This window comes from Xyrauchen texanus, chromosome 17 (assembly GCF_025860055.1).
Source record: "Xyrauchen texanus isolate HMW12.3.18 chromosome 17, RBS_HiC_50CHRs, whole genome shotgun sequence".
Classification (NCBI taxonomy): Eukaryota; Metazoa; Chordata; class Actinopteri; order Cypriniformes; family Catostomidae; genus Xyrauchen; species Xyrauchen texanus.
Genome location: NC_068292.1, coordinates 25,154,833 through 25,182,564, shown reverse-complemented (window position 1 = coordinate 25,182,564; position 27,732 = coordinate 25,154,833). Strand labels below are relative to the sequence as shown.

The window sequence follows — 27,732 nt, the reverse complement described above, 5'->3', positions numbered from 1 at the left end:
TCATCAAAACGAACCGTTCGAACGAACCGATTCTCTTTGATGAATCGGACTTCGCTGTGCTCCGTTAGAACAAACCGTCCCCCACTCAATCACTTTCACTTCACTCTCAGTTAGGGGCGTGTGTAGTTTGTAGCTTTACTACTACGTGACGGAAGGACTAGCTGTAGTAGGCCTACAGCAATCTTACGGCTAACGATAAATCAGAAATTTTAACTTCTGACTGTTATAATAACGTCCACGCAGATTCAAAGTTTGATAATCTTTGTTTGAGGAGGTAAAATGGCAATAGCTGGATGAACAAGGTAACAAGACATTGATCAACGGAGCAAAGCGAAACACACCACCAGACTGTCATAGCCTAAAACGGGACATCATGACATTGTCCACTTATTAAGGATGATTGAAGCACCCGTGAAGTCTATGAGCACCCTGAGATCTAGTTAAATGTTTTCCTTCAAGCCTGTGTTAAGGAAATAAAAAAACATGTTTGAGAATTTCAGAGGGAGAATGCAAACGGTACAGCAGGATTTCACATCAGGGTATGTATTTATTTTCTGGAATAAGGTGTTTCGGGGACTACACAATGTTGACATAACTTTTGCTTTGCCACGATTCAGCGAGAAGCCGACAGATTTTGATGCTAGCGAATTAGCCGGCTAATCATAATCCGACTTTAAAACAACGGGTGTAATTTGTTTTGGCTTAAGTTGTTCTCAAAATACAAAACTGTTGTGTAGAAGTAGAAACAAAATTAAATACATTTTCTAATTTTTTTAGCAGAAGGACGCATTCAAGATATTTAGTGCTGTCACGTTAGCCGAATGCTAACAACTCTGTGCTGAAATTGTACTAAGTCTCTACTAGAAATGTTCAGTTGACTCATTTGATGGGCAAGACAGGACATTTCTGCACTTTTATTATACACTATATCAAGTAGAACTTTCTCCTTTTTAATATTAAATAACCATAAAATTTGTCGCAGTTATTTTTACCATAATATTAACTGAAACAATAAGATAAATGAAGTGTAATTGAATCAATGGCTGTGTATCAAATCATATTGTGAGCTACCTAACTAGACAGCATTGCAGGTAGTTGGGCATAATTCGGACGGGGTGCTTAAAAATGCTGTCTATGTACCATGGACTGAAAAAAAAGTTTTTCATTTTGGTTTGTTATGAGCAGAAAATGTATTTTTTTTTTTTCGTTCCGTTTTAAGAACGGTTAATAATGTTCTTTTTAAAACGACAGTCCGCAGTGCAAGAGCTGCACAATTAATCTAATAAATAATCAAGATCACAATTATATCTGTCACAATTAACAAATCTTAAAAACCGTCAGATACTGCAGTCCATGTAGGTCTACTCATGTTGTGTCAAAATATTATTTAAATTTTTCTATTTAACATATGCTTTTGAGAGTATTGTAGCCAGTGATATAGGCAAGCATGTTGCTCACTTCTGTGTATAATCAAAGTTTTTTTTAAACAAGTCAGTTCGCTCAGCTGCCATTTTTGGAATGCTCCCAGGCAGCTATTTTTCTGTTAAAGGGGTCATGACATGAGAAACCAAATTTGCCTTGATCTTTTGGTATATAAGAGGTCTTTGTATCATTAAAACGTCCTGCAAGTTTAATATTTTAAGACGTCCTCCCCATTCTAAACGAATCATTTATTTAATCAAGCTCAAAATACAGCTCATTCTGGATTCATGGTTAGAAGTGACGCTACTCAGCGTTTGCATATGACCGCCTCCAGCACAAGATAACTACGCTTTAAGCGCAAAGACAACTACGCTCATTTCAGTATCGCCGTCGCCTCACAAGTGTTCAGTCGATGGACAGCAAGCTCTGACAGAGACTACTTGTGCACAGGAAAATTACGATGCCACACAGATGTGCTGTTCCTGGCTGTGGTCAAACAAAACCTCTGAATAAGCTGCCGAAAGATCCAGACGTCAGGGAAAAATGGATGCTGTTTATTTTTTGCGGACGTCCTAGTCACGGCAGTGTTAACTTAAGCGTTTGTTCTGTACATTTTAAGGATGACTGTTTTGAGAACAAATCTCAATATGATGCTGGCTTTGCCAGAAAACTGTTGCTCAAAGATAAGTCCGTGCCGACTATTCTGGGAACAACGACGACGCAAACTGTAAGTAATCTATTTTAAACTTTAAACTACTTTTTAAAGCGCAATTTCATTCATTATGAATAATCACAGTGTTTTTACTTAGTTTACTTGCATATTGTTCTGGCTGGGGGCGTCAATAATTGATACATAGGCACTGACGTTAGCCAATCATAACAGTGGGCGTTAACATTGAAGTCTTAAATGGAAAACGCCCCCAAAACAGACTGTTTGAATCAGAGGATGAGAAACAGGGTGGGAAAAGGTCATATATTTTAAAAGTTTTTCTTAAAAAAAAATATATTAATACTATAATTGCACCTAAGGGAACATAATAATACAATAAAAAAACCCATGTCATGACCCCTTTAACAAGCAGCATACATTTTCAGCTCTTATCTACTTAATTGGGGAATGATTGAAATCTTCAAAACAGTTGGACAAGATTACGGTCAAAGAACATATTTCAAATCAGCAGTAAAATCTGACTGCAATGGTATATTAAATTGTGCTGCTTTACCTCAGATCGCACTGAAAAGTGCAATTTTGTGCAATTTTTGTGAGTTCATTAACAGGCGATATCTGAATCTAAAAGGTGTTTGGCCCACTTAAACTGTATGGTGGGACTTTCCACATTTGTTGGCCGTTCCAATTTCTCACATTCATTTTAAAGTCGGCATGAAATGAAAATTCACCCTATCTTTTTTCTAAATGCATGTTATTGATCTTATTGTGAACTATTCATCTGCCCCTTTCTTATAAAAACCACAACCTTGCGTTGAGATGAATGAAGCGTCAGTCGCATGTTGGTGAAGATGGCAAGGAGTGTTTTCATCTGTTTTCCTTCAAAACTATCGTTCCTTAACTCAAAATTCCTTGGCTACGGGTTAGCTGCTTCAAACGAGGAGGAACAACACTGAATTCTCGGTTGTGTTTGAGACATTTCATGCCTGAATTGCTGAGTTGATTCGGATGCTCATGGAGTTTATTTATATTTTTGAATATATTTTTTTATTTATATTTAGTGTATTGTGATTCAAAATGTTAAAATATGGTTATCTTTTGTTCACAATTTTTTTTCAACGGTTACAGCCTCTTCGTAAACAAAGACCGCAATGTACTCACGCGTTTATGTTGTCAGTTTGATCAAAAATTTGTTGAGATCACTGCTCAATGTCACCGATAACCGGTGTTGACTCGAGCAGCACAGTAGTAGGGGTGTGTGTGTGTCTACTGCTAACTCGTGTTCAGATCTGCCTCCGTTCCGCTATGTAATGCCCAGAAATACTGCCCAGAGTTTCACTCAGAAATACGTCACAATACGGAAGTAGAGTCAGTCGCAACTTCCATTTCATGCCTACTTTAATAGAAGTGACCCGTCCTTGCTAAATAGTGTCTGGTATAATTTATTTAAAATGTTAATAACAGATTTATTTTATTATGCTTCTAAGAGGGCCAATGTGAAGTTGACCGTGAGGCATCTAAGCGATCTGTTGAGTCACTGTTGCAGTGTCTCCAGATAAAAACAACAACAGTTCCCCAAAAAATAACTTTTTGGGCAACAGGAAATGGTGTAATTCCAAAAATGTACTGTAATAAACCGTTTGGTCTTTTGTTTGATGAAAAAAATGTTTGATTCCTGTTTTTAGTCCCTGTAGCTCACATTCAATAAGGACTTGGTTACATAGAGCAGAATAACTAGAGAATCACCACCAGGGAACCAACTCACAGCAATAAAAATATGACACACTTCTGTAACAAGGGCTTTTGCTTGGATTGTTATGCTTCTATTTAACCATTTCAGAATCAAGACCCTGAGTGACAAATCCAAGGAGGCTAAAGTAAAGAAGAAACAGAGGTAGTGGAAGAATGAGTTTAAAAGTTGTTACTCTATTGTTTTCAGAAGCATTGTTATATATCAGTGTTTTGTTTATGTGATGTGTGCTTCCACCAGAAGAGATGAGCACCTTCCTCAATATTCTGCTGGAGTGGAGCTACTCAGTCGGTACATTACTTTCCTTTGATAAACAACAATATCTCTTAATATCTGTGCATCTAAAAGCTATACTACTGTGCATCTGTCCAGTACATTGACAAAAATGTCAATGGAATGCATTTTTTCTAGAGTTTAATTTGGAAATATTTTGATAAATATCTGGTATTTATGGTTGATGAAAGTGATCATAACTGGATTTTGAGACCATGTATGTATTACTTTTCTCTAGGTATGAAGACACTTGGGTGGCTCTTCACAAGCGAGCTAAAGAGTGTGCCAAGAATGGGGAAGTAAGTTCACACCGAAGAGCTTACTCAGTGTAATGGAGCAGTTGTGGTGTTGTAGTCCTGGTAACTAGGATTTGTGGTTGTCTCTCTCTGTCAGACTGTGGATAGGGAGGTAGTAATGCTGTGTGCACATTGGGAGAATAGACGAAGAGCTGTGTTGGAGCTACAGGAACAACTTCAGCAGATTCCTGCGTTTCTATCTGAGCTGGAGACAATCACTTCAAGGATAGGTAAGACATTAACAAATAGCCAGTGGTGTTAATACAGAAAATGCAGGTTGTGTAGCTGCACTGTGGCCCAGGAGGAAAGGGGGAACATGGAAACTGCCAAGGGGGACACCTCCCTACCACCTGCAAGGCAAAAAAGACAAAATTGGATTTTGCACTTGGGCCCGTAATATCCAAGTTACGCCACTGCCAACAGACATCACACATCAACAATCTTAGAGGTGTACCTACTATATTTTCCTTATTAAAAAAGTTTTAACCCTAAAGAAATTAATGGTTCTTAAAGGAATAGTTCACCCAAAAATGAAAGTTCTCTCATCATTTAGTCACTCTCATACCATCCCAGATGTGTATGACTTTCTTTTATCTGCTGAACTCAAATTAAGATATTTAGATGAATTTCTCAGCTCTTTTGGTCCATACAAGGCAAGTGAATGTGTGCCAACATTTTGAAGCTCCAACAATCACATAAACCAGCATAAAAGTAATCCATAAGACTCCAGTGGTTAAATTGTTATCTTCAGAAGTGATATGATGGGTGTTGGTGAGAAACTGATCACTTTCACATTCTTCTTTTTGTGTTTTTGATGATTCAAAGTCTTCGTGCATACTGCCCTCTACTGGGCACTGAGAAAAATATCAAGCAAAACAGAACTTATATATTGATAATTTTCTCAAAAACACTTACAATATCACTTCTGAAGATATGGATTAAAACCCTGGAGTCATACGGATTACTTTTGTTTGATGCCTTTGTGCTTTTTGGAACATAAAAATTCACTTGCATTGTATGGACCTACAGAGCTGAAATATTCTTCTAAAAATCTTCATTTGTGTTCTGCAGAAGAAAGAAAGACATACACATCTGGGATGACATGAGGATGAGTAAATTATGAGAAATTTAAAAATTTTGGGTGCACTATCTCTTTAATGTTTAAAATCATGACCACTTACATAAGATGAGACAACTCAGATCAAATCAGAAGCCAGATAAAAGCTGTTTTATTTTACATGGGGCAGATCTCCTCATGAGTATTATTAAGCTGGTCATGTTGATCACATTACCAGCTTAATAATACTTTATCTCTGTAACCCACCTATTATAAGACACTTTCACTGAATAATAAATTAGATTGACTGCAAAAAGTGAATTTCTACTGTGGCATTGATAACAGAAAACCTTTGTTTTTGTGTGATACTGCATCAGTGCCACCGGGTGTCAACATTATTTCAAAATGATTACCATATTGGCTAGCACAAATGAAAATTATTCACACAGAGGCACTTTAAATATTTATTCTGTTACAGCAATTAAAACAATTTATTACTTTGATTTACTTTAAAAAGGATTAATATTACATTTAAATCCTCAAGGCATTTGTTACATACTAGAAAACATGATTGTTTAACTTTATTGAAGTTAGTTGTGTGTTGCTGTTTGGAACTGGATCAAGCCACTTTGGAAAATCCTGTAGGCCCAAGAATGCATTTTCAACAAGTCAACTGTTTGTTAGTATAAGAATTGAATTAGTTTAACTGGCTGTTTTTGTTGTTTGTACGGTCAGTGCAGCAGCAGGGACACCTGTTCTCTTTGGCGTATTTTGCCCCTGCACATGTTGTGGATTATGGCATAATAGCTTTTTTTTTTTTTTTTTTTTTACATTTTTAATGTAATGTAATCTCATGGCCTACAAAGTTATACTGTGATAGTAAAGAGGTGAGATCACCTTGACTGACTTTGCAAAGCATCTGTCTGAGCATAATGTTTTACTCTTTGTGTGTTACTGAAACATGCCGCTTTTTACAATGACTCCTGTAGAGCTCCATCTGCTGATGTCTGTTGCTGTTGTTCATGCCATCCTATTGAACCTATAGGCTCCCTTATTAAAAAAATGTATTGTGTAGAATGCCTTTACAAAAGCCAAATAGAGTCTAGTGGTGGCTTTACTCATTCATTAGTCATAAGCTCTTTTGACATTAGGAAACATCTCCAGTCAATAACATACATTTTTTTTTTGTGATGTTATTCGTGAGATTGTTTTTCATTTAGGGCAAAATAAAATTTGTTTAATATACACATAGTTGGCAAACTAACTTTTTCATAGTTTGTTATTGGCATGTGCACTTTATACTGTCCATTATGTGCTTCAAACAATTTGTATTACCTGCTAAAGCTTAAATAACAGCAATATATTCTCTATAGATTCATACTACCCACTGATTCATAGCGTAGGGTTGTTTAACTGAAGAGTTGTTACTGTAGTTTTGTCTCACCAAATTGCAAGCAATTTGAAATTCTTTGTTGGCTAAGTCAAGCTCACAATTAGATGTGCCGACCATACAGACCTGTCAATTTGTCTTATCTTTGTTCTTAAGGTTTTGCGTTCCTCTGAAATCTTTAATTAAATTGTGATGTAAATTACTAAACATTATGTGTCTCTTTAATAGATTTGTGTGTATGAATGCATTTAGGCCTCTGAAATCATCAGCAGATGAATTTTCACAAGTTGTTATGTCTTATACCAAAGAGGTTCACCAGTTTGCTAATGTATGCATTGCTGTTATGTTAGCATATTCAGAGATAAGTAAAGGTGCTCACGTTACCTGTGATTAAACAGAACTTGGAGTGAGTTCTCTTTGAGGCATTTCTTAGTTTTGCCACTTGGTGGTGTAATGTAGATATGTCAAGTTCTGCCTCTTTATGTACTTGCAATGACACTAATCAATTTGCCTATGTGTCAACTTGCATTCACTTTTCAGCCATTTGTGCCCAAGTGTTTATGGATGTGAAGCTGAAATATGGAAATTAGAACATTTGACCATTTTGAGTGAATGGATCTGATTTTCTTCATTTACTTTCTCAAACGCAATAAACACTAAAGACTTTGTGTTTTACGTATCTGAACAGCTCATCTGGAGGCTGATTTTGAGGAAATGGAGAGTCGTCTTATTAATCTGGAAGATGTGTGTGCTCAGTGTGAACATCAACGCTTCAAACACTTTCAGATCCTTCAGCTGGAAAACTACAAGAAGAAGAAAAGGTATTTATTCACATTTGAACAAAATTCCAGTCAGTTTGATGTGCCTAGTAACCTTATTTTGTGAAGTATGTTATCGTTAGTGGTCGACCGATATATCGCCGAGCCATTTTATCCTCCTTTAAACCCATTGGCTGACTTTTTTTTTATTATAGCATCAGCCGATAAATGTACCCATTTGACTGATTTGTTTCTTGAGTGTGCCGAGAATGGCCTGCTTGCTTGTGAAGCGACAGACACGTAAACGACCAGTCACAGTTCTTTTGTTGTTACGTTCCTTCGTGTTACTACAATATGTGGTATTATACATGCAGGAGAATTGAAACAACATGATTTGAATCTAGGATTTACCCAATCTTAATCCTGGAATTCCACAACGTCATAAATGGAAAGTCGTTGATGCCAGTGAGTCGCACATCTGGCCAATAAAGCTAACAAAGAGACTTGTTTAGATCACATATAACTTGAAAACGTCTCTGCAAAGAGGCCCTAAGTTCAAAGGTCAAAGCAATAAAAGACAGAACACACTCTCTTTGAGTTCCCGAGAGACCCGGGACACACAAGATTCTGTCCTCCAATATAAACCAGTTTGCTACACTTAGACTTATCAGATCACATGGCATCGTGACCATGGTTCAGCAAACAACATCTTAAAAAGGACATTCATTAATCCAGAAACATCTCACAAAAAGTCACAGTACTTTGCTGAATAAACCTTCTAAAATGTACAGAATGCCTTTAAATCCACGATTCATTCAATACCTAGGCTTGCTAGACAATTCTGAAAATTGCTTTGAACTGTGGTAACTTGTATAACTGACAAATTAATGATTATAGCCTGATATGCCTCTTTAAAATGTGTGTAAAGTTTTATCCATGTTGTATAACCAATTAATTAACCAGTATGATTTGTAACCAGGGATTCTCATGTTTTGTTACATACACGTATAATATCCTAAAAAAAAAATTATGTTTAGAATGTAATCGTGCGCTGGCGTATGCAGAGAAAGCTGATGAAAACGAATGTCATGCCTCTTTTACAAAAGCTGGAATTTTGTAAAAGAATCTGAAACAAAGAACCATAAATCAACTGTCGGAAAAGACAGCCCAGCTGACCATGTGACTCTGAAAATTCACTTCTGATTGGCGCAGGACACCTTTGGGGATGCGGCCAATTTCAGTTCAAATGTTTCCAAACAGGAAGAACACGCGCTCTTCCTCTTCGCTCTTCATCTTCTGCTCGTCTGTCTGCTCAGAGTTTGCTCTGACTCTTCCCTCGTGGTCTTCTCTGGATCTCGTCGGAACCCGATCCATGCCATATGAGGTCCAAGGAAGCTTGGGACTGGACGTCCCGCGAAAGCTCGTCACTCTCTACGGTTCACATACCCATGAGAAAGCCTTGCTTCAAAACCAACCTCATCATTCATACAGACAATAACTTCGATCTTACAGAGGTCCAAAACTATTAGACGGAACAAACTTTGGACCTAGAGCCAAGAACCAAGCAACACAAAGATCGCAAGTACATCTCCAATATAGTGCTCAATGTGCTGGTGTATTTGCTAAATACTTTGGGTAATTCGATAGCAAATCGATGTAGACTCGAAGGGTAAATGGCATTGTTAACAGACTCTATAAAGTTCATTTTCACTGTATTGATCATTTAGTTCACATTCTGTCACTCTTTTCACCAACCTGTCTCATGTATATTTGTGTTAAATTAGATTTATGTTTAGAATAGTAATACATTTTGTCTGTATTCAAAGATGAATGACTGGAATATTTTGATAAATAATCTCATCCCTGTTTCTAAAAGATTTAGCTTCAAAACTGTACCTAAATATGTGGGATATTATTTTCAATAAGCCATGAGAATAATATCACTCCAACAAGTGAATTAATCATAATTCACTTATTAAAGCTAATTCCTTACAGTAGAAATTTTGAGAGGATACAACTAAACGTATTACGATTTTAATGGTGGAGAATTTATTCAGTCAAATAATCTAGTTATTTGTCATGTATCTAATTTATAATGGTTGTCGATCGCGACTAATTCCATTATACCTTTCATTACCTAATAATGTACAATAAAGACAGTTTAATTTAGTTCATAGCTCAGCTATTTCAAGACCCTAAATTCCCCTACATATATTGGTGTTAGAAGACGGGTACATAAATGGTTCCTGTCTAAATTCATCAGTACCAAATATCTTGCATATAATGGTGCGAGAATGAGGGCAATTTAAAAGTTCCCTTCCAATCGCATACCAAATATCCTACAAATAATAGACCAGTGTGCAACACAGTGTCATTAAAATGGTCTGCATATCAGAGCTGCGGCTGACACTTTGTGCTCGTAATGTTAGAATACTCTCCTGTTTCATTCTCCCTCTCTCTCTCTCCTCAACAGTTCCCTGTAACATTTAACTGTCTTGTCTAATGATAAAAAGGCAAATATCAATAAAACTAATATCATATACCGTCTGCAAATATGCATATATCTCGTTTTAACAGATAACATAATATAATAACCCAACCTCACACAACTTCAGCAGATCCAGCATCCTGTGGATAGCTCATTAATCTTCCTCTGAAGCATGAATTCTATCAACCAGAATCAGAAACTTCAGGATCAAAAGTTCCTCTGATTCACAAATCTTGATGGTCAGTCCGTGTCAATCCAAGAAGGCAATCCAGGCTGTTTAAACTGTCAGGAGATTGCTGCTGCTCACTGGATCCGCACAAGCATGTGAGTGCAACTTCAAGGCTGCGTTCGAAACCAGGAAAATTCTGCTTCTGAAGGCTGTATACGGAGTTAGGATGAAAATAATTTTATTTTCAAACTGTTCGGAGACCAGATTCCATAAGAGTTCCATTCATTTAAAACAGATGTCAGTTAAGCCATTAACAGATTAGGTAGCAAGTCACATGCCTACATTTTCGGATGCAGCTCAATGTTAAAGCTTGTCACGTGTGTTATAAGTAAAAGTATGGACAGTACAATTGGTTTGATTCTGTATTTTTCTTTGCAAATGCAACTGCTAATGTGGACATGCCATCCATTGTTGCTGGACTACTGTGTGTACTGTTATTTCCTTCTTCCTAATATATTAACTTCATGTGCAAATAAATTACAAAAATGTTATGACTAAACAGAAATCTGAAGAAACTGCTATCTACATTTAAAATTCAACATTTTTCTTTTTGATTTGTGTGAAATTTAGTAAATATAGTGCTAAATAAGAGTTTGATCAGCCACCCTGCTCTCTGTATATCGGCATCGGCCGTTAAAAAACCCATATCGGTCGACCACTAGTTATTGTAGTTATTTATGTTTCAAGTTAGAAGAAGCGAATAAAATAAAAGCACACTTTATTCTTTTCAAATGAACGCAGCATGAGTGTTTGTCCTGGCTTTCATCTGTTGCTCCCTTTATCCCATTGGCTGACTTATACTCCCCAACAAATCCAAAAAACAGTAACTACTACACCAACACTTAGACCAGGAGTCTTTAACAATTTTTAAACCAAGGACCCCTTTGTGAGTAGAGATGGAGCCAGGACCCTTGTGACATATTGTATTAAATTGAGTGTTGTGTTTTATTCCTATAAAAACGTGTATGGTAAGCTACCATATTATTGTATGTACATATGATGCTTAGTGCAGCGCTATTGAAAAAAATCATTAAATAATGTACAGCAGGGTTCTGCATCTTTTCTGACATGAAGTGACATTTTTCATTTAATCACTGGTCCAAACCCCCTACTTAATAAAAAGACAGACAGACAGACAGATAGAAGGTTAGATAGACTGTGCACCTTGAATTATATTGTTTTAAGAGTCCCCATCTTGTGTGTGTGGAATGTTAAGGACTGTGTATGCCAGCTTGATAATCTCAGTGGTAACTATTTATTTTCATTAGGCATGTACGCTATTGTTCTAAAAGCAAAACGAAACTAGTAATAAAATAAACTGTATCCTGTCATCTTCTGAACCGCAAAGCAGACGTGTTTACTCACGAAACCCTCTACTGCAAATTGCTGCCCATTTAAATAATTCATTTAGCTAAATAAGTGAACAGTAATGTAGCTTGTCATTTTGTCATGGACATTATGTTTTGCATTCTGGTTATGTTAAGCAGAAATTCGAATGCCAATATTAAATACAGACGAAATAAGCAATATAACACCTGCATTTTAGATGACTCAGCACAGTGTGTTTTGTAGATTTGCATAAAAGTGAATTCTCCCATACAGAAAACACTGGAATGTACTCTCTGTGTGAAAAACCTAAGCAACAAATAGGCTAATGCAAAGCTTGTTTGTATGTGTGTTGTAAACGGTCGTCTGTGACTCTTTGGATGCTTCATGTTTTCACTGTTTGAACCTGCAGCTAAATCATCTCTGACTTTGCCCAGTGAGCAGGAAAGCAGCTGGGCTCAGTTCTCATTGCTCTTCTCTTTTGCATGTGGGTATTCATTAGTACAAACGCACAGATGCAAAAGTCGGCAGCGCTGCTGCCTCTTTATCTCAGGAGTCTGTGGCGGTTTTAATGGGGCTGACTTAATGTGACATCTGCTGAATTGTTTTGCTATTTAGTTGGCTGAAAAAATTTAAAGCTGTCATAACTGTCCTTTGTTTTTTTTGTTTTTAGGAAAGAACTCGAGTCTTTCAAAGGTAAGAAAAAGCAACTTTTTTTTATTCTCAAAGTGTTCCATAGTGGATCCACTCTCCCTCTGCACTTACAGACTACACTTTTTTTAATCCAACATTCATCATTTCCTCACCATATGACTTTCTTTCCTCCATAGAATGTTAATTTTCATTGCTTGGTAAAAAGAAACAATGAAATTGATTGGTCACTGAGACTAACATGTTACATGGAAGAATGAACCAAACTAATTTAATTTATGTTTTAAAAGTGATGTGGGATCTACCATTTAGTTCTTGTTTGTATAGTTTATTTGATCATTTCGTTATTTACATCATGGACATTATTTAGTGCTCCACAATGAGAAGAACTGTGTTGTAATTACCCAGATGACACTAATTAACTTCAGGGAGACGAAAACTGCTCTAGTGAGTGGAATCTGTTGTCTCTATTTGGCATCATGATGCCATTAATTCCAAACTGACCTCCAAGGGGAGCTGCCTGCTCCATCTGTTCATGCCTACTGTCAGTGAAAATAACTTTCACTTTCATCATCACAGCTCTTTAATGTATTGGTTAGAGATGTTTGTCTTAAGCTGACAAACAAGAGATTAGAAGTCTTTCATCGGATGACATGCTGGAACGTATACTGTTTATCTGTGCTGTCTTTTAAAGCTGTTGTACTAACAGAAATTACCTTTAGGTGGATGTGCATCATTGTTCACATTTCCATGCCCTTGATCTGCTGAAAATTCTTGTAATCTAAGGCTAACAGGTATTATACCTGCAGTAAATTATTTTAGATTCATTTAAAATTAAAAAATAGATTGTATTGGCAGCTGTCAGAAATCAGGTCTACATGGTTTAATTGACAGATACATTTTTTTATTTTGCATAGCACAAGATTAGTTGTCATTGCAGTGGGTTAGTGGTTATGACACTTCTCTTTGCATGTGGGTGGTGTTGCTTGAGCTTGGTTCCACTTTTGTATTGGCAGTGTGTTTCAAGACTTCATACCTCTTTTTTTATTATTTGTTTATTTGAAATTATTTTTATATATATATTTGCATGAAATTGTTTTTGGTTAATTTCTTTCCTTCTTTTTTATTTATTATGTTTTAAAATGATTTGTTTATTTTAAATATTATTTATTGTCTAAATTTATTTATTTGACTTTAAAATAGCACAAAAATCGATCATAGCTCCCTTTTTCAGAGTATTTAAATGTAGCTTTAATGGCCATATTCAACTTTTAGATGTATCCTTGATTGGAATTCTGGAGTGACTATGATGTTTATTTTTTCATTGCAGTATTGTTGGGATTAACTAATGACCAGTCACAGTAATATTCATGTTATTCATTTTCTCTCTTTGTACCATTTAATAATAGGCTTGTAATATTAGGTATGAGATAAGGTGATTAAATTGCAAAGCTGTGAAGGCATGTATTTCACATGAATCCCAGATTCCAGTAGATCCACTACTTGTCCTTTTCTTTTAACAGACCCTCACCCCTATATCAGACATGTGAATGGTACATTCCCTGCTTGCATCTTCTCACTCCAGCTGCATCTGTAGCTTTGTGTCCCTTAGCAGGCAATGTCTCAGCATTGCTTTCCATAAATGAGTTGCTTGTATATTCTTTTGCATTTTCATTCCACAATGTTAGTTTAAGGCATTTTTCAGCCTCACATTAACTACAGTCTCTGGCTTATCAGCTCTGCCTTCTGCCCATCAAAATTCTTCAAGGAGAAACACAAAATGTCCACGTCGGGATCTCTGGACAGCAGCGTGAGAGATTCCTGTAGGTTTTTAGACACTCTTATTTTTTTAAACTCAATCTTCAATATTCTAATTTGTTTTTAAGGTTAATTTGCTGAGGTGATGTTGTATCAAAGTGTCGTACTGAAATCTGGTGGTATTTCAGGGAATGAATTGGGGGTTTGCAGTCATTGTTTGTCATCTTTGGGCTTGGCAGGCTTTAGGAATGGAATTTCAGAACAGATTAGGATGCCTACAGTGTCTTTTCTTTTTTTTTTTTTTTTTTTTTTATCTCTGGCTTAAGATGGTATAAAACTGTTGGAACTTAAGCAAACATTTGCTTTAATTTACAGTCACCATAATGCATCCCTATGGATGAAAGAAGTATACAGTACTTTTAATTCATCAGATTGCCTAAGGTTACTGCAATGGGTCATTTGCACTGGCCACATTCTTGTGTTTTAAAAAGCTAGACGGAATGGAACAAAACGCATGTGTATCGTGAAGCATTTTTAAAGTTGAACTGTTGCTGCTCGTTTTCCAAAATGCTGAAAAATGCAAGTAAAGTTACAGCAAGGCAAGTTTCAATGGTTGAAGATAGAAGTTTAGTGCATGTTTACCAAGAAACACAATTCAAAACAGTGCTGACAGGTGCATCCTGTGTGAAGTCTTTCACAAAGACTGTGCTGTCACAACATATTTCTAGCTCTAATGTATTGTGAGTTGTCATAGTTATTAACCTTAAGCAAAGGAAAAGCAAGAGTTTAAAGGATCGGGGTGATTATTCAAGTCGTGCTATGTGCGGAGAGCATCAGTGCAACATGGAATGGTCATAAAGATCCATAGTGCTGATTGGTGAGCTTTATGCCCTCATCTTTTTATGTGTTTGACCTATCTATATGCTGGAGGTATTTAGTTTTGCCCTGTAATCTGGAGTGTTTAAATTGAGGAGATGGTTGTAAACCTACAACATCTTGGTGGCTCATGGATTACATCTCATGAAGTAGCCCAATTAGTTCAGAGATTCAGCTTTCATTTGAGAGAAATGGCATCATCAGTGGTACTGAGAAATATTAGTTCATAGTTCTAAATCATGGCACAAGAAAGATTCTACCTTATTGTGGCCTTATGATTTCATCTGTCTTTAGTTTAACCCCATATAGGGTATTTATATGAGCAACTCATTCATGTCATCTTTGCAGCGACATAAATGGAAATGTTATTTTATGTATTATTATAGAAACAATTAAAGGAGCCTTGCTATTTTCTTCTGTGCACATTTTGTATGTTTTTGTGGACATTGTTTTGTTTGCAAGCTACAGTTGCAAAAAGGGACTTCAAACAAAATGGGAACATTTCGAGTTGATTGGTCCAGAAGAGACCTGCTGTGCGTGTTGTGGCCATGAATCACAGCTATATCATGTGAACCCTTAAAGGAATAGTTCACTAAAAAATCTGTCATAATTTCCTCACCCTCAATAGTGGGTAGTGACCACAAATTATGTTTTATTGAGTTTTTATTTCTCAATAGTCTTTGTCCCCCATTATTCAAAACATCCCATTATGTGTTCCACGGATGATAGAAAGTCATACGGGTGTCAAATGATATAAAGGTGATTAAATTATGACTTTTGGGCTAACTATCCCTTTTTAAAAACTGATCAACTTTATGCAGATTAAGACACTTCATCACTACATTGAGTTTTTCATTGATATATGTGAAGGTTTGGAAAGGGCCCCTATTTTACTCTTAATGACAAATGTTGGGCATCCTAACCATGCACCTGACCTATCTTTTATGTGTTGAATAAACTGTCAGTCATGGAAGAGAATGTGTCTGCATTCCCTCTATTTTCTGTTCTTGCTGTTGTGATGAAGACTGGGGCTGTGTTCTGTGCTGTGATGCTGTGTGGAGGCCAGTCAGCTCATTAGAATGAGTCATTAACCTGTCTGGCCCACAGGCTCAACCTGCATTTCTGGCCATTACCTGATGCTCCAATAATTAGCTACAAGACACCCCTCACATTCACAGCAGGCTCATCAGTACACTAATATTTCTATTTCTTTTGGTGCATGCTGCTAAAATCAGAATTTTTATGTAAATTAATATCAGTTTAATGTGACCATATTCACACAGTGCTGATTGTGAAACTGCTTTGTTCAGGTTACTGCACTCCATCACATGGTCGACCGGTGTATGGAATCTTTGCATATGTGATTTAGGGGCAGGAGTTCAGTTGGAATTTCGTGGGTGTGGGAACTCTAAAATGTAGATGTAATCCTGGTACCCTAGACATCATGACCCCCCACCCAATCCACAAGGAAAGAAGTATGTGGGGTAAACTTCTATAGCGGTGACATGGGAGACCACAGCAAATATGATTTATTTTGCTTTCTCATTTTCTCCAACAGCAAAAGGAAATCAATTCCATTATTACTGTAGATTCCAAGACTTCCCAAAAGAGGATTAAAAAAAGAGAGAACACAGAAGAGAGAAAGATGGCAGTTTTACTGTCCACCCATCACAGCGTTGGTGACTTGTTATTTTTTCTTAGTGAATGCCAGTGTAATATAACACCAAGAATAATGTTATAAATTAACAGTAAAAAATATGGGGGCCTGGGGAGCTCAGTGGTGAAGTCGCTGAGCCTCCACTCGTGCTATGTTTTCGTGGCAATGCGCTCAACACACCACGTGATAAGATGCACGGGTTGACGGTCTCAGACACGGAGGCAGCAAAAAAAGTTACAATATTTGCTACATTTTGCTGCTAAATTAGTTGGAAACAGGTCATACATGGTCTATGAAATGGTTCCATTATAAAATGAATGATCTTTAAAATATTACCGTTATTGAAATTATAATTATTTTTTTATTTTTTTGGTACACTCAAACAAAGCTAAATGGAGTCAGAATGAGCATATAGGGTCATTCTATAATTAGGTGTACATTTGGAATTTGATAGTGAGAAGAACAGAAGTTTACCCCAAAACACAAATATGATCTTATAAAGGACCCTTAAAATTAAATTTATTTGCTATTTTGCAAACTCAGGGTAGCCTCATGTTGGATATTTTTCAACAAAATTATGATATTAGTGCTTAATTGGTCATCCGTGTTACTGACAAATTTTGTTAATTTTGTACACTTTTGGAAAACACCTGAGAATTGGCATAGCACCATAATTTTTTATAGATTGTTTGGCCACTCACCAAAAACATTAATTGTGATTAATAATAATTTACATAGCACCTTTCCAGAGCTCAAGGACACTTTACAATCTCAGGAATAATCAGGAAAACATTCATCATTGTCAGACAAATAGAGCAAAACAGACATCAACAAATTAAATTTCGTGAGCAGTAAGCAATCAGAGATCAACAATTTTCAGTATCATAGGACCTGAGAGTGAGTGTTGGGTTATAAGAATGGAGAAGTTCAGACAGATAAGAAGGGGCAAGACCATTAAGGGCATTATTGGTCAGAAGGGGACAATACACACTTCTGTAAGTCACTTGACACTATTCAAATCTGTACAGGAGGAAACTTTTTTTTTATGTAAAAAAACTAAGTACTGTACTAAGTACAGTAGCAACATTAGCAAGAGATAACATTTTACAGGTTTTGACAATGGTCATTTTTATTTATTATTCCATCAAAGCATTGTTTTAAAGTTACTGAACTGAACATGATTTTAAAATGTTCCATATGACTGCTAAGCTAATGTTTAGTAACTTCTTACATTTTTATATAACACATTGTATAATTTAAATTAGAAGATTTTAAACTGCTCCTAATATCTGTAGAATGTGCTTAAAAATGTCAACGATGTTACATATTGTCCACTATTTTACCTTTACTTAGTACTGGGGGACCGTTTTTACGTTTTGCATCTTAAAATATGGGGCCTAGAACTACTGAGCACATGGTATCTTTTGAAATGCATTTTCAAAAATATTGAATAGTTTTTTTTTGTAATTTTTTCTTGTAAAGATTTTAAGTGATAATACTTGAGTAACACCGTTAATCCACACTTGACCCATGCTTGGATTTTCAACATATATTTGGCAAAAAGAGTAAGAATCCAACTACAAGTCCTCCATCCTTGTGTTTCCTGAGGAAATTACACCATGTTGTGCAAGTTATGTGATAATGGGTCAAACTGTTCCTTTTTTAAAGGGGTCATGACATGAGAAACCAAATTTGCCTTGATCTTTTGGTATATAAGAGGTCTTTGTATCATTAAAACGTCCTGCAATTTTAATATTTTAAGACGTCCTCCCCATTCTAAACGAATCATTTATTTAATCAAGCTCAAAATACAGCTCGTTCTGGATTCATGGTTAGAAGTGACGTGTCGGTTAGAAGTGACGTAACAGCGTTTGCATATGACCGCCTCCAGCGCAAGATAACTACGCTTTAAGTGCAAAACAACTACGCTCATTTCGTATCGCCGTGCGCCTCACAAGTGTTCAGTCGATGGACAGCTGAGCTCTGACAGAGACTACTTGTGAACAGAAAAATTACGATGCCACACAGATGTGCTGTTCCTGGCTGTGGTCAAACAAAACCTCTGAATAAGCTGCCGAAAGATCCAGACGCCAGGGAAAAATGGATGCAGTTTATTTTTTGCGGACGCCCCAGTCACAGCAAGGTTAACTTAAGCGTTTGTTCTGTACATTTTAAGGATGACTGTTTTGAGAACAAATCTCAATATGATGCTGGCTTTGCCAGAAAACTGTTGCTCAAAGATAAGTCCGTGCCGACTATTCTGGGAACAACGACGACGCAAACTGTAAGTAATCTATTTTAAACTTTAAACTACTTTTTAAAGCGCAGTTTCATTCATTATGAATAATCACAGTGTTTTTACTTAGTTTACTTGCATATTGTTCTGGCTGGGGGCGTCAATAATTGATACATAGGCACTGACGTTAGCCAATCATAACAGTGGGCGTTAACACTGAAGTCTTAAATGGAAAACGCCCCCAAAACAGACTGTTTGAATCAGAGGATGAGAAACAGGGTGGGAAAAGGTCATAAATCACTAGATTTTAAAAGTTTTTCTTAAAAAAAAATATATTAATACTATAATTGCACCTAAGGGAACATAATAATACAATAAAAAAACCCATGTCATGACCCCTTTAAGTGTTTTTCAGGTGGGTAACTTAGTTCATGTTTAACATAAAATCACAATAGAAACATAGTACTTTTTGTAGTGCATAAAATGTCTTGATAATCTAATCTATATAAAGGCAAAAGTATGAAAATAATTTATGTATGAAGTTTTATTTCATATACACCTTGCTTTAAAACAAAAGAGATGGTTTAACCAACAAATAATGATGTGATTTGGAAAATCATAGTTATGTACTAAGAACAAAAGCATTGGTACTATATATTGATTACATTCATTAAATATATCGCAGAGACATAAAATGTACCCACAATTATAGAATGACCCATTTTAACGAACCAAAATTGGACTTGAGTGTAGAGATACAAAATGGAATGGATTGATAAACAAACTGGCAATCATTTGACCAAATATGGGGGAAAATTGTTCCCGGATCATGTACTCCTTAGGGACGTGAGCGAGCATCGACCAAAACAGTGATGTAATGTACAAAGTGACTGAATGTGATCCATCGACATCATGCTGACCGATGAGGTAGCATAATTAATATTACACAGTTATGATTGTTTTTCTACAAACTTTGAGACTGTATATTATATTTTACTCTCCAGTGCTGGAACAAAGTGTGGATATGTCTGGCTATGCGAAACTGTAGTTTGAAGTAATCACTTTTCTTTGTGTGACACATTGACTGCATTTATACAATAGCCTATGTTGCCGCTAGCCAGCTTTATCAATAGCTGTTAGCTAAATTTGGTGGATGATGATGGTAGCTGTTTATAAAATAGACTGTACTTTATAAATATGTTGACACAATTCAGTATTGTTGTGATTCCATTACAACTGTCATTTTTATATATTGATGCGCTGTTGTTTTATAATAAGAGAATGTATATATTTTCTGTGTAACCAAGTTACGTTAAACAAATTAATGGGTCTTTTTGCATTATCTTGAACATTGGCTAGCATTCATTTCATCTGTTATTGAAGTTTAGCTAATCAATAGATCAATATTTATGGCACTATATTTCACATGCTTAGCAGTTATGTAAGCTCACCTGTCCAATAAGAAGAATGCCAATTCGGTGTCGGTTTTGATCCCCAAAACCGAACGGAGGTCCCTCCAGGAATCAAATGCCCTGCTGATGTTCACTCTAGTTTTCGCTCGACCACGATCACGTTACCACTTAGCCAGATGGGATTCAGATGGGATTTTTTTTTGTCTGAGGCAAGGCTCTCGGGATTGCGCATAAACATCACATCATTTGGATTTTCCGGCAAAACCAACCCACTCCCTTCGCATGAAAATATGTTTACAGACTTTAATAGGCAACCTAGGAAGTTCGGGAAGGTTTCAAGTTGCGTTACAAGCCGTTCACACATTGGCAAAAAATTTTTTTTACATATTGCACCTTAAGGCAGGCAACATCAAAAAGAGTTTGTCAACTAGACTAAACTGATGTCATGAAAATACATGCGTATACAGTATATTTAGTGAGTTTGCATCAGCTTCTTTACATGTCCCAGGCTGAAATTGTGCTGAAATGGGCTACAATGGCTTCTAAGCAGGTTTGCAGTGTGTATGCTTGTATTCGGTCCAGCATTTAACATGTCTGTTTAACAAGAGTATGTGACAGCACTGTGATTAAAAGCGCTGCCTAATAACAAAGTATGACGCTCACTGCTCGCTCAGCTTTTTCAATGGGCTCCTTTTATTCACACACTATACACAGGAAGACAACAAGAGTCTGCTGTATATTGCAAAGAGGAAGTTTTGAGACATAAATACGTGAATATAATAATTAAAGTCATTTGTTTGTTTGACCATGTCTTAAAATAGGCCCATTTCGTGAAACGTGCTGGAAGGAAGTGTTTTGCAGAAATAAACTGCAGGTTTTGTTTTTTACAGTAGAATGTCAAACAAGATAATCTTTGACAGGATGTTTGTGCACGACTGTTTAAGCATACATCTCACACACAAATACACTGACATTCTAATAGCACAGGCAGACTTCCTGCTGTTCAAGAGAAGATTGTGCACTTCCTGTGAGAGATAAAGAATTTCATTGCACAGCTTATACCAATCAGAATAAGCACTCACATGTATATGCACACACTCTTGTGCAGCTTAGACAAAAGAAGCAGTGCATGTTCTGTCTGATCTACTAGAAGTACAAGCCACTGTACATCACATTCTGTGGTAAGAAAAGACGTTTTTGTTGGATCTTGATGTTTGTCGGGCTTTAGTAACAACATTTGAAAACTGAAGCAGTTTAAAATCTTTTCCAATCTTCCAGTATTTCCAAAGTTCCTGTATTTTTTTTTAGGTTCATAATTATATAGGGGTACATTTATTATGATTGGTTTGTGTTAAATATATGGTATGCAGATGCACATGTTTGATCAAGCAGATATTAGGGTTATATTCTGCCTCTTTTGTGTTAAAAGCAGTAGTGGTTCTAGATTGTATGGCACCTTGTGCGAAAGCTACTTCAGCACGCCCCCAAACTTGTTGACCGGGGCAGCTGCCCATGTCGCCCATGCCTAAATCCACCACTGGTTAAAAAGAGACTTGCCAATGATTGTGGGAATAGTTTTGTCAGACATAGTTGCATTATTTTGCACATTGCCAAAGCAATACCACTAATTGGTCTTCATTTGTTAAGAAGCTTTGTTTGGGGTTATGGAGAGAGTGTGTTGTGTGATTTTGTATTTTACCTTGACATTTTTGTTAATCGGCATCATGTCATCATTTGTCCTCATACTCTCTCTCTCTCTCTCTCTCTCTCCCCCCCACCCAAGCTCATATTTCATTTTATAATGTACTTGGTGTTTTATGTCTTTCTGTAGCAGAGCTTGATGTAGAACATGCCCAGAAAGTTTTGTTGATTGAACATACACAGCAGGTCACGCTAAAGGAGCGACAGAAATTCTTTGAGGAAGCATTTCAGCAAGAGATGGAACAGTACCTCTCTACAGGATACCTCCAGATCACTGATAGGAGAGGTCAGTTACTTATTTTACACATACCCCTATTTCACATACCTTTAATGCCTGAATTTGACTTTTTCTTGTTATATTTAAAAAAAAAAATCCTGCCATTTGTGTTAAATATATTTATCGTTTATAGTCATAAAACAGATTTAGGAGTTAAAATGTGCTGTTAACTTTTGCGTAAGTAACCTTGTTGTGACGTTCTGAAAATAAAAAATAAATAGTTTAAATCATAGTCTGTATGGAGTCTAAAGACTCACACTTGTAGTTTGGTCCTCTTGATCCAGACCAAAAAAGAAAATTATACATTTTGTCCTGGTTCGCTTGGCGTTCACACTGGCATTTTTAACACCGAACCTAACGATACAAAACAGCACCAGGAATTCCTCCGTTGCACACACAAATGAAGATATGCTGCAAGGGCAGCAGACGGCGTTTCCGACACCTGTACCAAACTGTAATGGGCATCATAGCTCCTATGATGAGAAAAAACAGGTATGCTTGAGGTCAGTATTAGGCAAATTACTTACGTCTTTGGTCCATGTTGCGTTCATATATCAATTGGACCGCACCAGAGTTCGTTTGGAAGTGGACCGAGACCCACTATTCAGGCGTCTCAGCCCGCTTGTTTGGTGCGTACAAAGGTTCGGGTGACAGCGTTCGCACTTGTTCAATAAACCGCACTAACAGAGCAATCGCACCAGAGTTAGTTTTAATCGAACGAAACCTGCCAAGTGTGAACACACCCTAAACTGCTGATAAAGGCTGTGCCCTTTCCTTCATTAATATTTAAAAGTGTTAATGCTGTGTTAATAGGGATGTTAAAGAGCTAATGCAGGGATGTTGATGGTAAACTGATGCTCTTCTCCTTTTCCCTCATTCCTTAATGCTGCACTATTTGTGAGGTATGCTTTGCCCATCCTTTGGGGCTTGCACTCTGTCTTAATTTATATGTAGAATACTCCATATTTCTGCACTAGACCTACTGTTCTGTTGGTTTTAAAAGTGAATCAAGATGTAGTATAACTTTTGGTTTTGACCATTAGAAATGAGAAATTAGAAAACTGTGTGAAAGGAGTCATTGTGATTTAATGTTTTTCTGTGTGGCAGATCCAACAGGTAGTATGTCCTCAATGGAGGTGAATATTGATCTGCTGGAACAAATGGATCTTACAGATGTGTCTGACCACGAGGCTCTCGATGTCTTCCTCAGCTCTGTTGGGGAAGAGAATGGTGCTTCAGCTCCTGACACAGGTTGGGTATTTCCAGACATGTTATGTTAAAACCTGTTTTCTAACTCTGTATTGATGTATATGGCTTTGTTCACTCTGGTAGCCCAAATCAGTTTTTTAGACATATCTGACTCAAACCACATTTGCAAATTCGATTATAACTGGATTTTTAGAGAACCATTTCTGTCCAAGATTGGAATTAGATTATTTTTCCTCATTCGGGATGTCACCTAGACAAGTCATGCAAAATTACCAGGAGTGTCTGGGTATATATTTGAAAAATACAATAATGCATCCTCCCACTCTGAGTTCAAAATGTGATGATGGATATAAGAACAAATTTTCAGTTTTCCATAAAGAAAATCTTGTTGAATCATAGTGACACCTACATCATTGCTATAGCAACCAGTGTACAGTAGATGTACTTGAAATTGACACCACTGATCAAACTAACCAATTTTATATGTCCTCTTGCAGAAAAACACAGTACGTTTACACACACTTTAAAAGTTCACTTTCAGTTGGACTAAACCAATAATTTGACTTTTTAATGTGTTTTGCAAATGCTTTTGTTGGATTAAAATCGTACCAGTAAGATTTTTGGAAAGTCACACCAAACAGACCTAGCAGATACTGCGATATTAGCTTGGTTTCATCTGACACATATACATGTTTATCTAACCACAACAGACCTTATTTAAAGTAGCACCATATTTGATTTTTCACAGGAATTAAAAAATGGGTGGACTTACAGTCTCTTCAATGGCATGCACTTTAAAAAGCTGCTGCGTAAAGCTCCTAGATCACATCTCATTGCCATGGAGTGTTTTTGTTTTCAGAATTTTTTTGGAAATATGTTTTTCTGTTTCAGTTAACATCCTTCCTTGAAATAATAGATTACGTATTGTGTCATGTATACTCGTACAGAAAAATGTATACTTTAGCTTGACTATGCAAAAACCCACTGTATCCTAAATATAACTGTGCATGGAAATTTACTGAGTTTTACAAACAAATCAGAAAAAAGACCATGAGCAGGCCTAAACATTATCTAATGAATCTCCACAGATTTCTGCAGAATTGGAATGATCGTTATTCATAAAATAAAATAATCCTACAAATCCTAAATATTTAGTTTTTTAGCTAACAATATATGTATTGTAACATAAAACATCCACAGATTTTGCTAGACCTATAACTGAGTACTGAAATGTGCAGAAGCTGAACACAATACTGTCTCTTAAGCCTCCTACACACTACACGAATTTCAAAGATGTCGGATTGTGGTACCGTTCATATTACACAACTGTCTGTCTTGTCATGGAAGTCATGACGTTTTCAAATTACATGACGAATCGGCAACAGGGGTGAACTCATTACAAAACATTTCACCATTGACGAATCCCCGATGACTCTGCCTGGACTCCAAATTACGTTTCACAACAGAGTACATGCGAGAAGTGATACGAGATACGAAAACAAATGCATGATCATATGCTGTGCATTTCAGAATATGATGTGTATTTTTTTTATCACATATTTTATTGGTTACAATATAAAAAAGTACCTCCTACTGAAAAATCTACCTATTTGCTTACCTGACTGTCCAAGAGAATTGACAATTTCTCTCTAACCCTTTTCTTTCTCCATGCGGTTGTGCTACAGTTCAGATGAAACATCAAATAGGCACTGGTGCGCCTGCCAATGTTCCACTAATTTTTCCTCCATTTCTTCGGTCCAATGAGACTTTTTTTGATACCGCAGCCATGCTAGTTGATGTTCTGTTGCAGGTACATCAGGACTCCACCCACTGAAACTTCCCGTGCCTCGTTTCTTGCTCTCTCATTGGCTGTAGGTCAATGCTGCTGTTGTATTCAGTCAAAACATATTTCAATGACTTTGACTGTGACTGTGCGGAGTGCTTGTACACTGTTGTACATGTTCATTGCCAACCTGCCAACCTGAATATGAAAAACTAATATTCAAATAAAGAGCGTTTTCTTACTCTTAAAGATTTTTGTTTAATTTATTTACTTAAATGTAAAAAAAAAAAAAACAGCAACCCCTACTTACTGTGGCACTGCCCTCATCCACACCCACTCCAGCACCACCCACCCATCCTTGTGTTACTCACTCACTCACTCACTCACTCACTCACTCACTCACTCACTCACTGTTTAGGGATGTCTCTCCCTCATTGGACCTGCTCTGCATGGTGGGGATGCTCGTCTCTCCTTCTGATAGAGGGTGATATCATAGGAAGAGTCTGATTATTTTCTTGCTGACTTCAGGCCTAAAAATGTGCTAATTACAAGCTTTAGTAATTCCAGCAGGTTGCAATATAATTGCCATATAAGTTGGGATGGTATCGTTAGGATTTTATCAATACTTTTACTATGATCAATACTCCTTATCGGTTTGTTTTTATCAATTATTCAATAATTGATAAAAACATATCATTTTTTAAAGAATGTTGTTTCTAGAGTAGCAACAGTAATGTTTACAACAGCAGAATCACTGTATAAACTCAATATCTAACTGATATCTGACATCTAAATGTCAATAAAATAATTGTATCCAATGGCTGTGAAGAACGCAGGAAAGGCTGTCAGCAAGGGTTTGTGTTTGATGTCAATCAAACTGCACACATGTGGGTCAAGTGCAGGTGGACCTGTCACCTTCTTTGCTGCCTACATAGTGCGTGCGTGTATGCATGGTTTGTTGAGCGCAGCTCTGAATCAGATTAGAGGCTGCAGCAGCGTGATTATAAATTAAACTAAAATGTTGAAAAGAACCGCAATGTCGGAGCTTATCAATACTACAGTCGTTAATAATTCAGCACTGGGGTCTGTCTAATACCGGGTTTTTGTACCCATCCCTTAATACCATCTATTATATTGAAATCTTATCTAGTTATGTTAGCATTCTAACGTTATTTAAAGGTTAAGCTAGCTAACTGCAGTTTTATTTGCTAGTCTACACTAGCTCCTCGCTTTTGCCACGTTAAGCTTCGCCTGTCATACCTAGTGCTTCATGCTTGGCAAGAAATTTGGCCCTCCCCTCTCTGCTTCTTTCGTTCACATTTGCTCTGTTTGCTCGCATTTCTTTTTTGTGTCCCTGATTTTAGACTTTGGTGAGGAATTTTGACTCTCTCTCTAGTCAGTTCCCGCTTTGCACAATGCACATCGTGTATGTTCCGCACATGTGATTGGCCAGGTGTTTCGACTGAACCTTTTTCACAATAACAGCGGGAGGATGGGCATCAGAATCCGATGACAAGTTGAAGTGTGTTTTAATGATAAAAATGTATGTATTTATCACGTAAATACATATGCATTCTATTTTTGGTGATATAAGTCAGTGAATTGTTGTACTTGATCCCATTAAGGTTCAACTATAGACCTTTGCTTGGGCCCGGGGTCATCTGTACCCTTTGACCCCCCCCTGATGGCGGGCCTGCTCGCAGGGCTAATAAATATTCTGAAAAAGATAGTGTGACCCATTTTAACCTTGTTCTGTCTTTTCAGCTGGTGGCCCAGCTCTGGAAACTGGCACATCCCCATCAGAGATCAGCCTGAAGGTGCCATCTCAGACAGAGCAATGGCAGACTGACTCCACCATCTCCTCCTCCTTCACTGACACTATCAGTGGTGTGACCGAGGGTCCGGATGATGAAGAGGAAACCAGTGAGGAAAGCTGCTGTGGAGAATTCCCGCTAGTCCAGTCAGATGAGGAGGAGGTACAAGCTGACACTGCCATCATGGGTCTGGCAGAAACAGAGGAGCCACTCAAGAGCTCAGATGACAGTGACGCACAGGCCCCCTAGTGGCCATGGAGGGGAAGCATGCTCGGATCAAGCTGGTTTCTTGTGATGAAACCCTGTTTTACATCAAGGCCTGGATAGGAGAAACTGAACATTTATTCACGGCTTAGTGTGGCACTTTGAGATGAGGATTTTGGAGCCTTGTTAGAACACTCTTTCAGACTAATAGCACTGTGATTTTTTTTTTTTTTTTTCACTTAAAATCAATACAACGTATGATAATACAGTTCTTCGTATTATAAAGGAAAACCTGCTGCATCAGAAATATATAGAAAATAATAAACATTTTACAGTGTTCCTGCTAATATCACTGATGTATGTTGCATGAATTTGTGATGCAAATCTCATTTTTGTATAGGAGATAATTGATCCTATTGAAATAATACACTGAAATAAATTCTACCATGAAATAATATAAGCCTCATGGACCATATCAGTGTAGGACTAATAGTTAAC

At 37.0% G+C, this 27,732-nt stretch overlaps 1 protein-coding gene across 4 annotated transcripts; it reads left to right on the top strand.

Moving 5' to 3' along the window:
- The first annotated feature begins 117 nt into the window (after positions 1–117).
- LOC127657889 (dysbindin-A-like) lies at positions 118–27,732 on the top strand. 4 transcript variants are annotated; one of them, XM_052146861.1, is made up of 10 exons: positions 118–539; positions 3,930–3,983; positions 4,080–4,130; positions 4,351–4,411; positions 4,506–4,638; positions 7,544–7,676; positions 12,330–12,352; positions 22,078–22,233; positions 23,341–23,475; positions 26,981–27,732. In XM_052146861.1, the coding sequence occupies exons 1-10, from the start codon at positions 484–486 to the stop codon at positions 27,277–27,279; spliced, it is 1,101 nt and encodes a 366-aa protein (XP_052002821.1). In that variant the 5' UTR covers positions 118–483; the 3' UTR covers positions 27,280–27,732. The 4 variants fall into 4 exon arrangements, with proteins under 4 accessions (XP_052002821.1, XP_052002819.1, XP_052002820.1 ...); XM_052146859.1 differs by having other exon boundaries at positions 4,083–4,130; positions 23,332–23,475; positions 26,981–27,705; XM_052146860.1 differs by having other exon boundaries at positions 22,081–22,233; positions 23,332–23,475; positions 26,981–27,705.

Coding starts and splice junctions, on each gene's coding strand:
- LOC127657889 (XM_052146858.1), top strand. CDS start 484: ATGTTTGAGAATTTCAGAGGGAGAATGCAAACGGTACAGCAGGATTTC. Junction 540..3,929: donor CAGCAGGATTTCACATCAGG/GTATGTATTTAT, acceptor TAACCATTTCAG/AATCAAGACCCTGAGTGACA. Junction 3,984..4,079: donor AAAGTAAAGAAGAAACAGAG/GTAGTGGAAGAA, acceptor TGCTTCCACCAG/AAGAGATGAGCACCTTCCTC.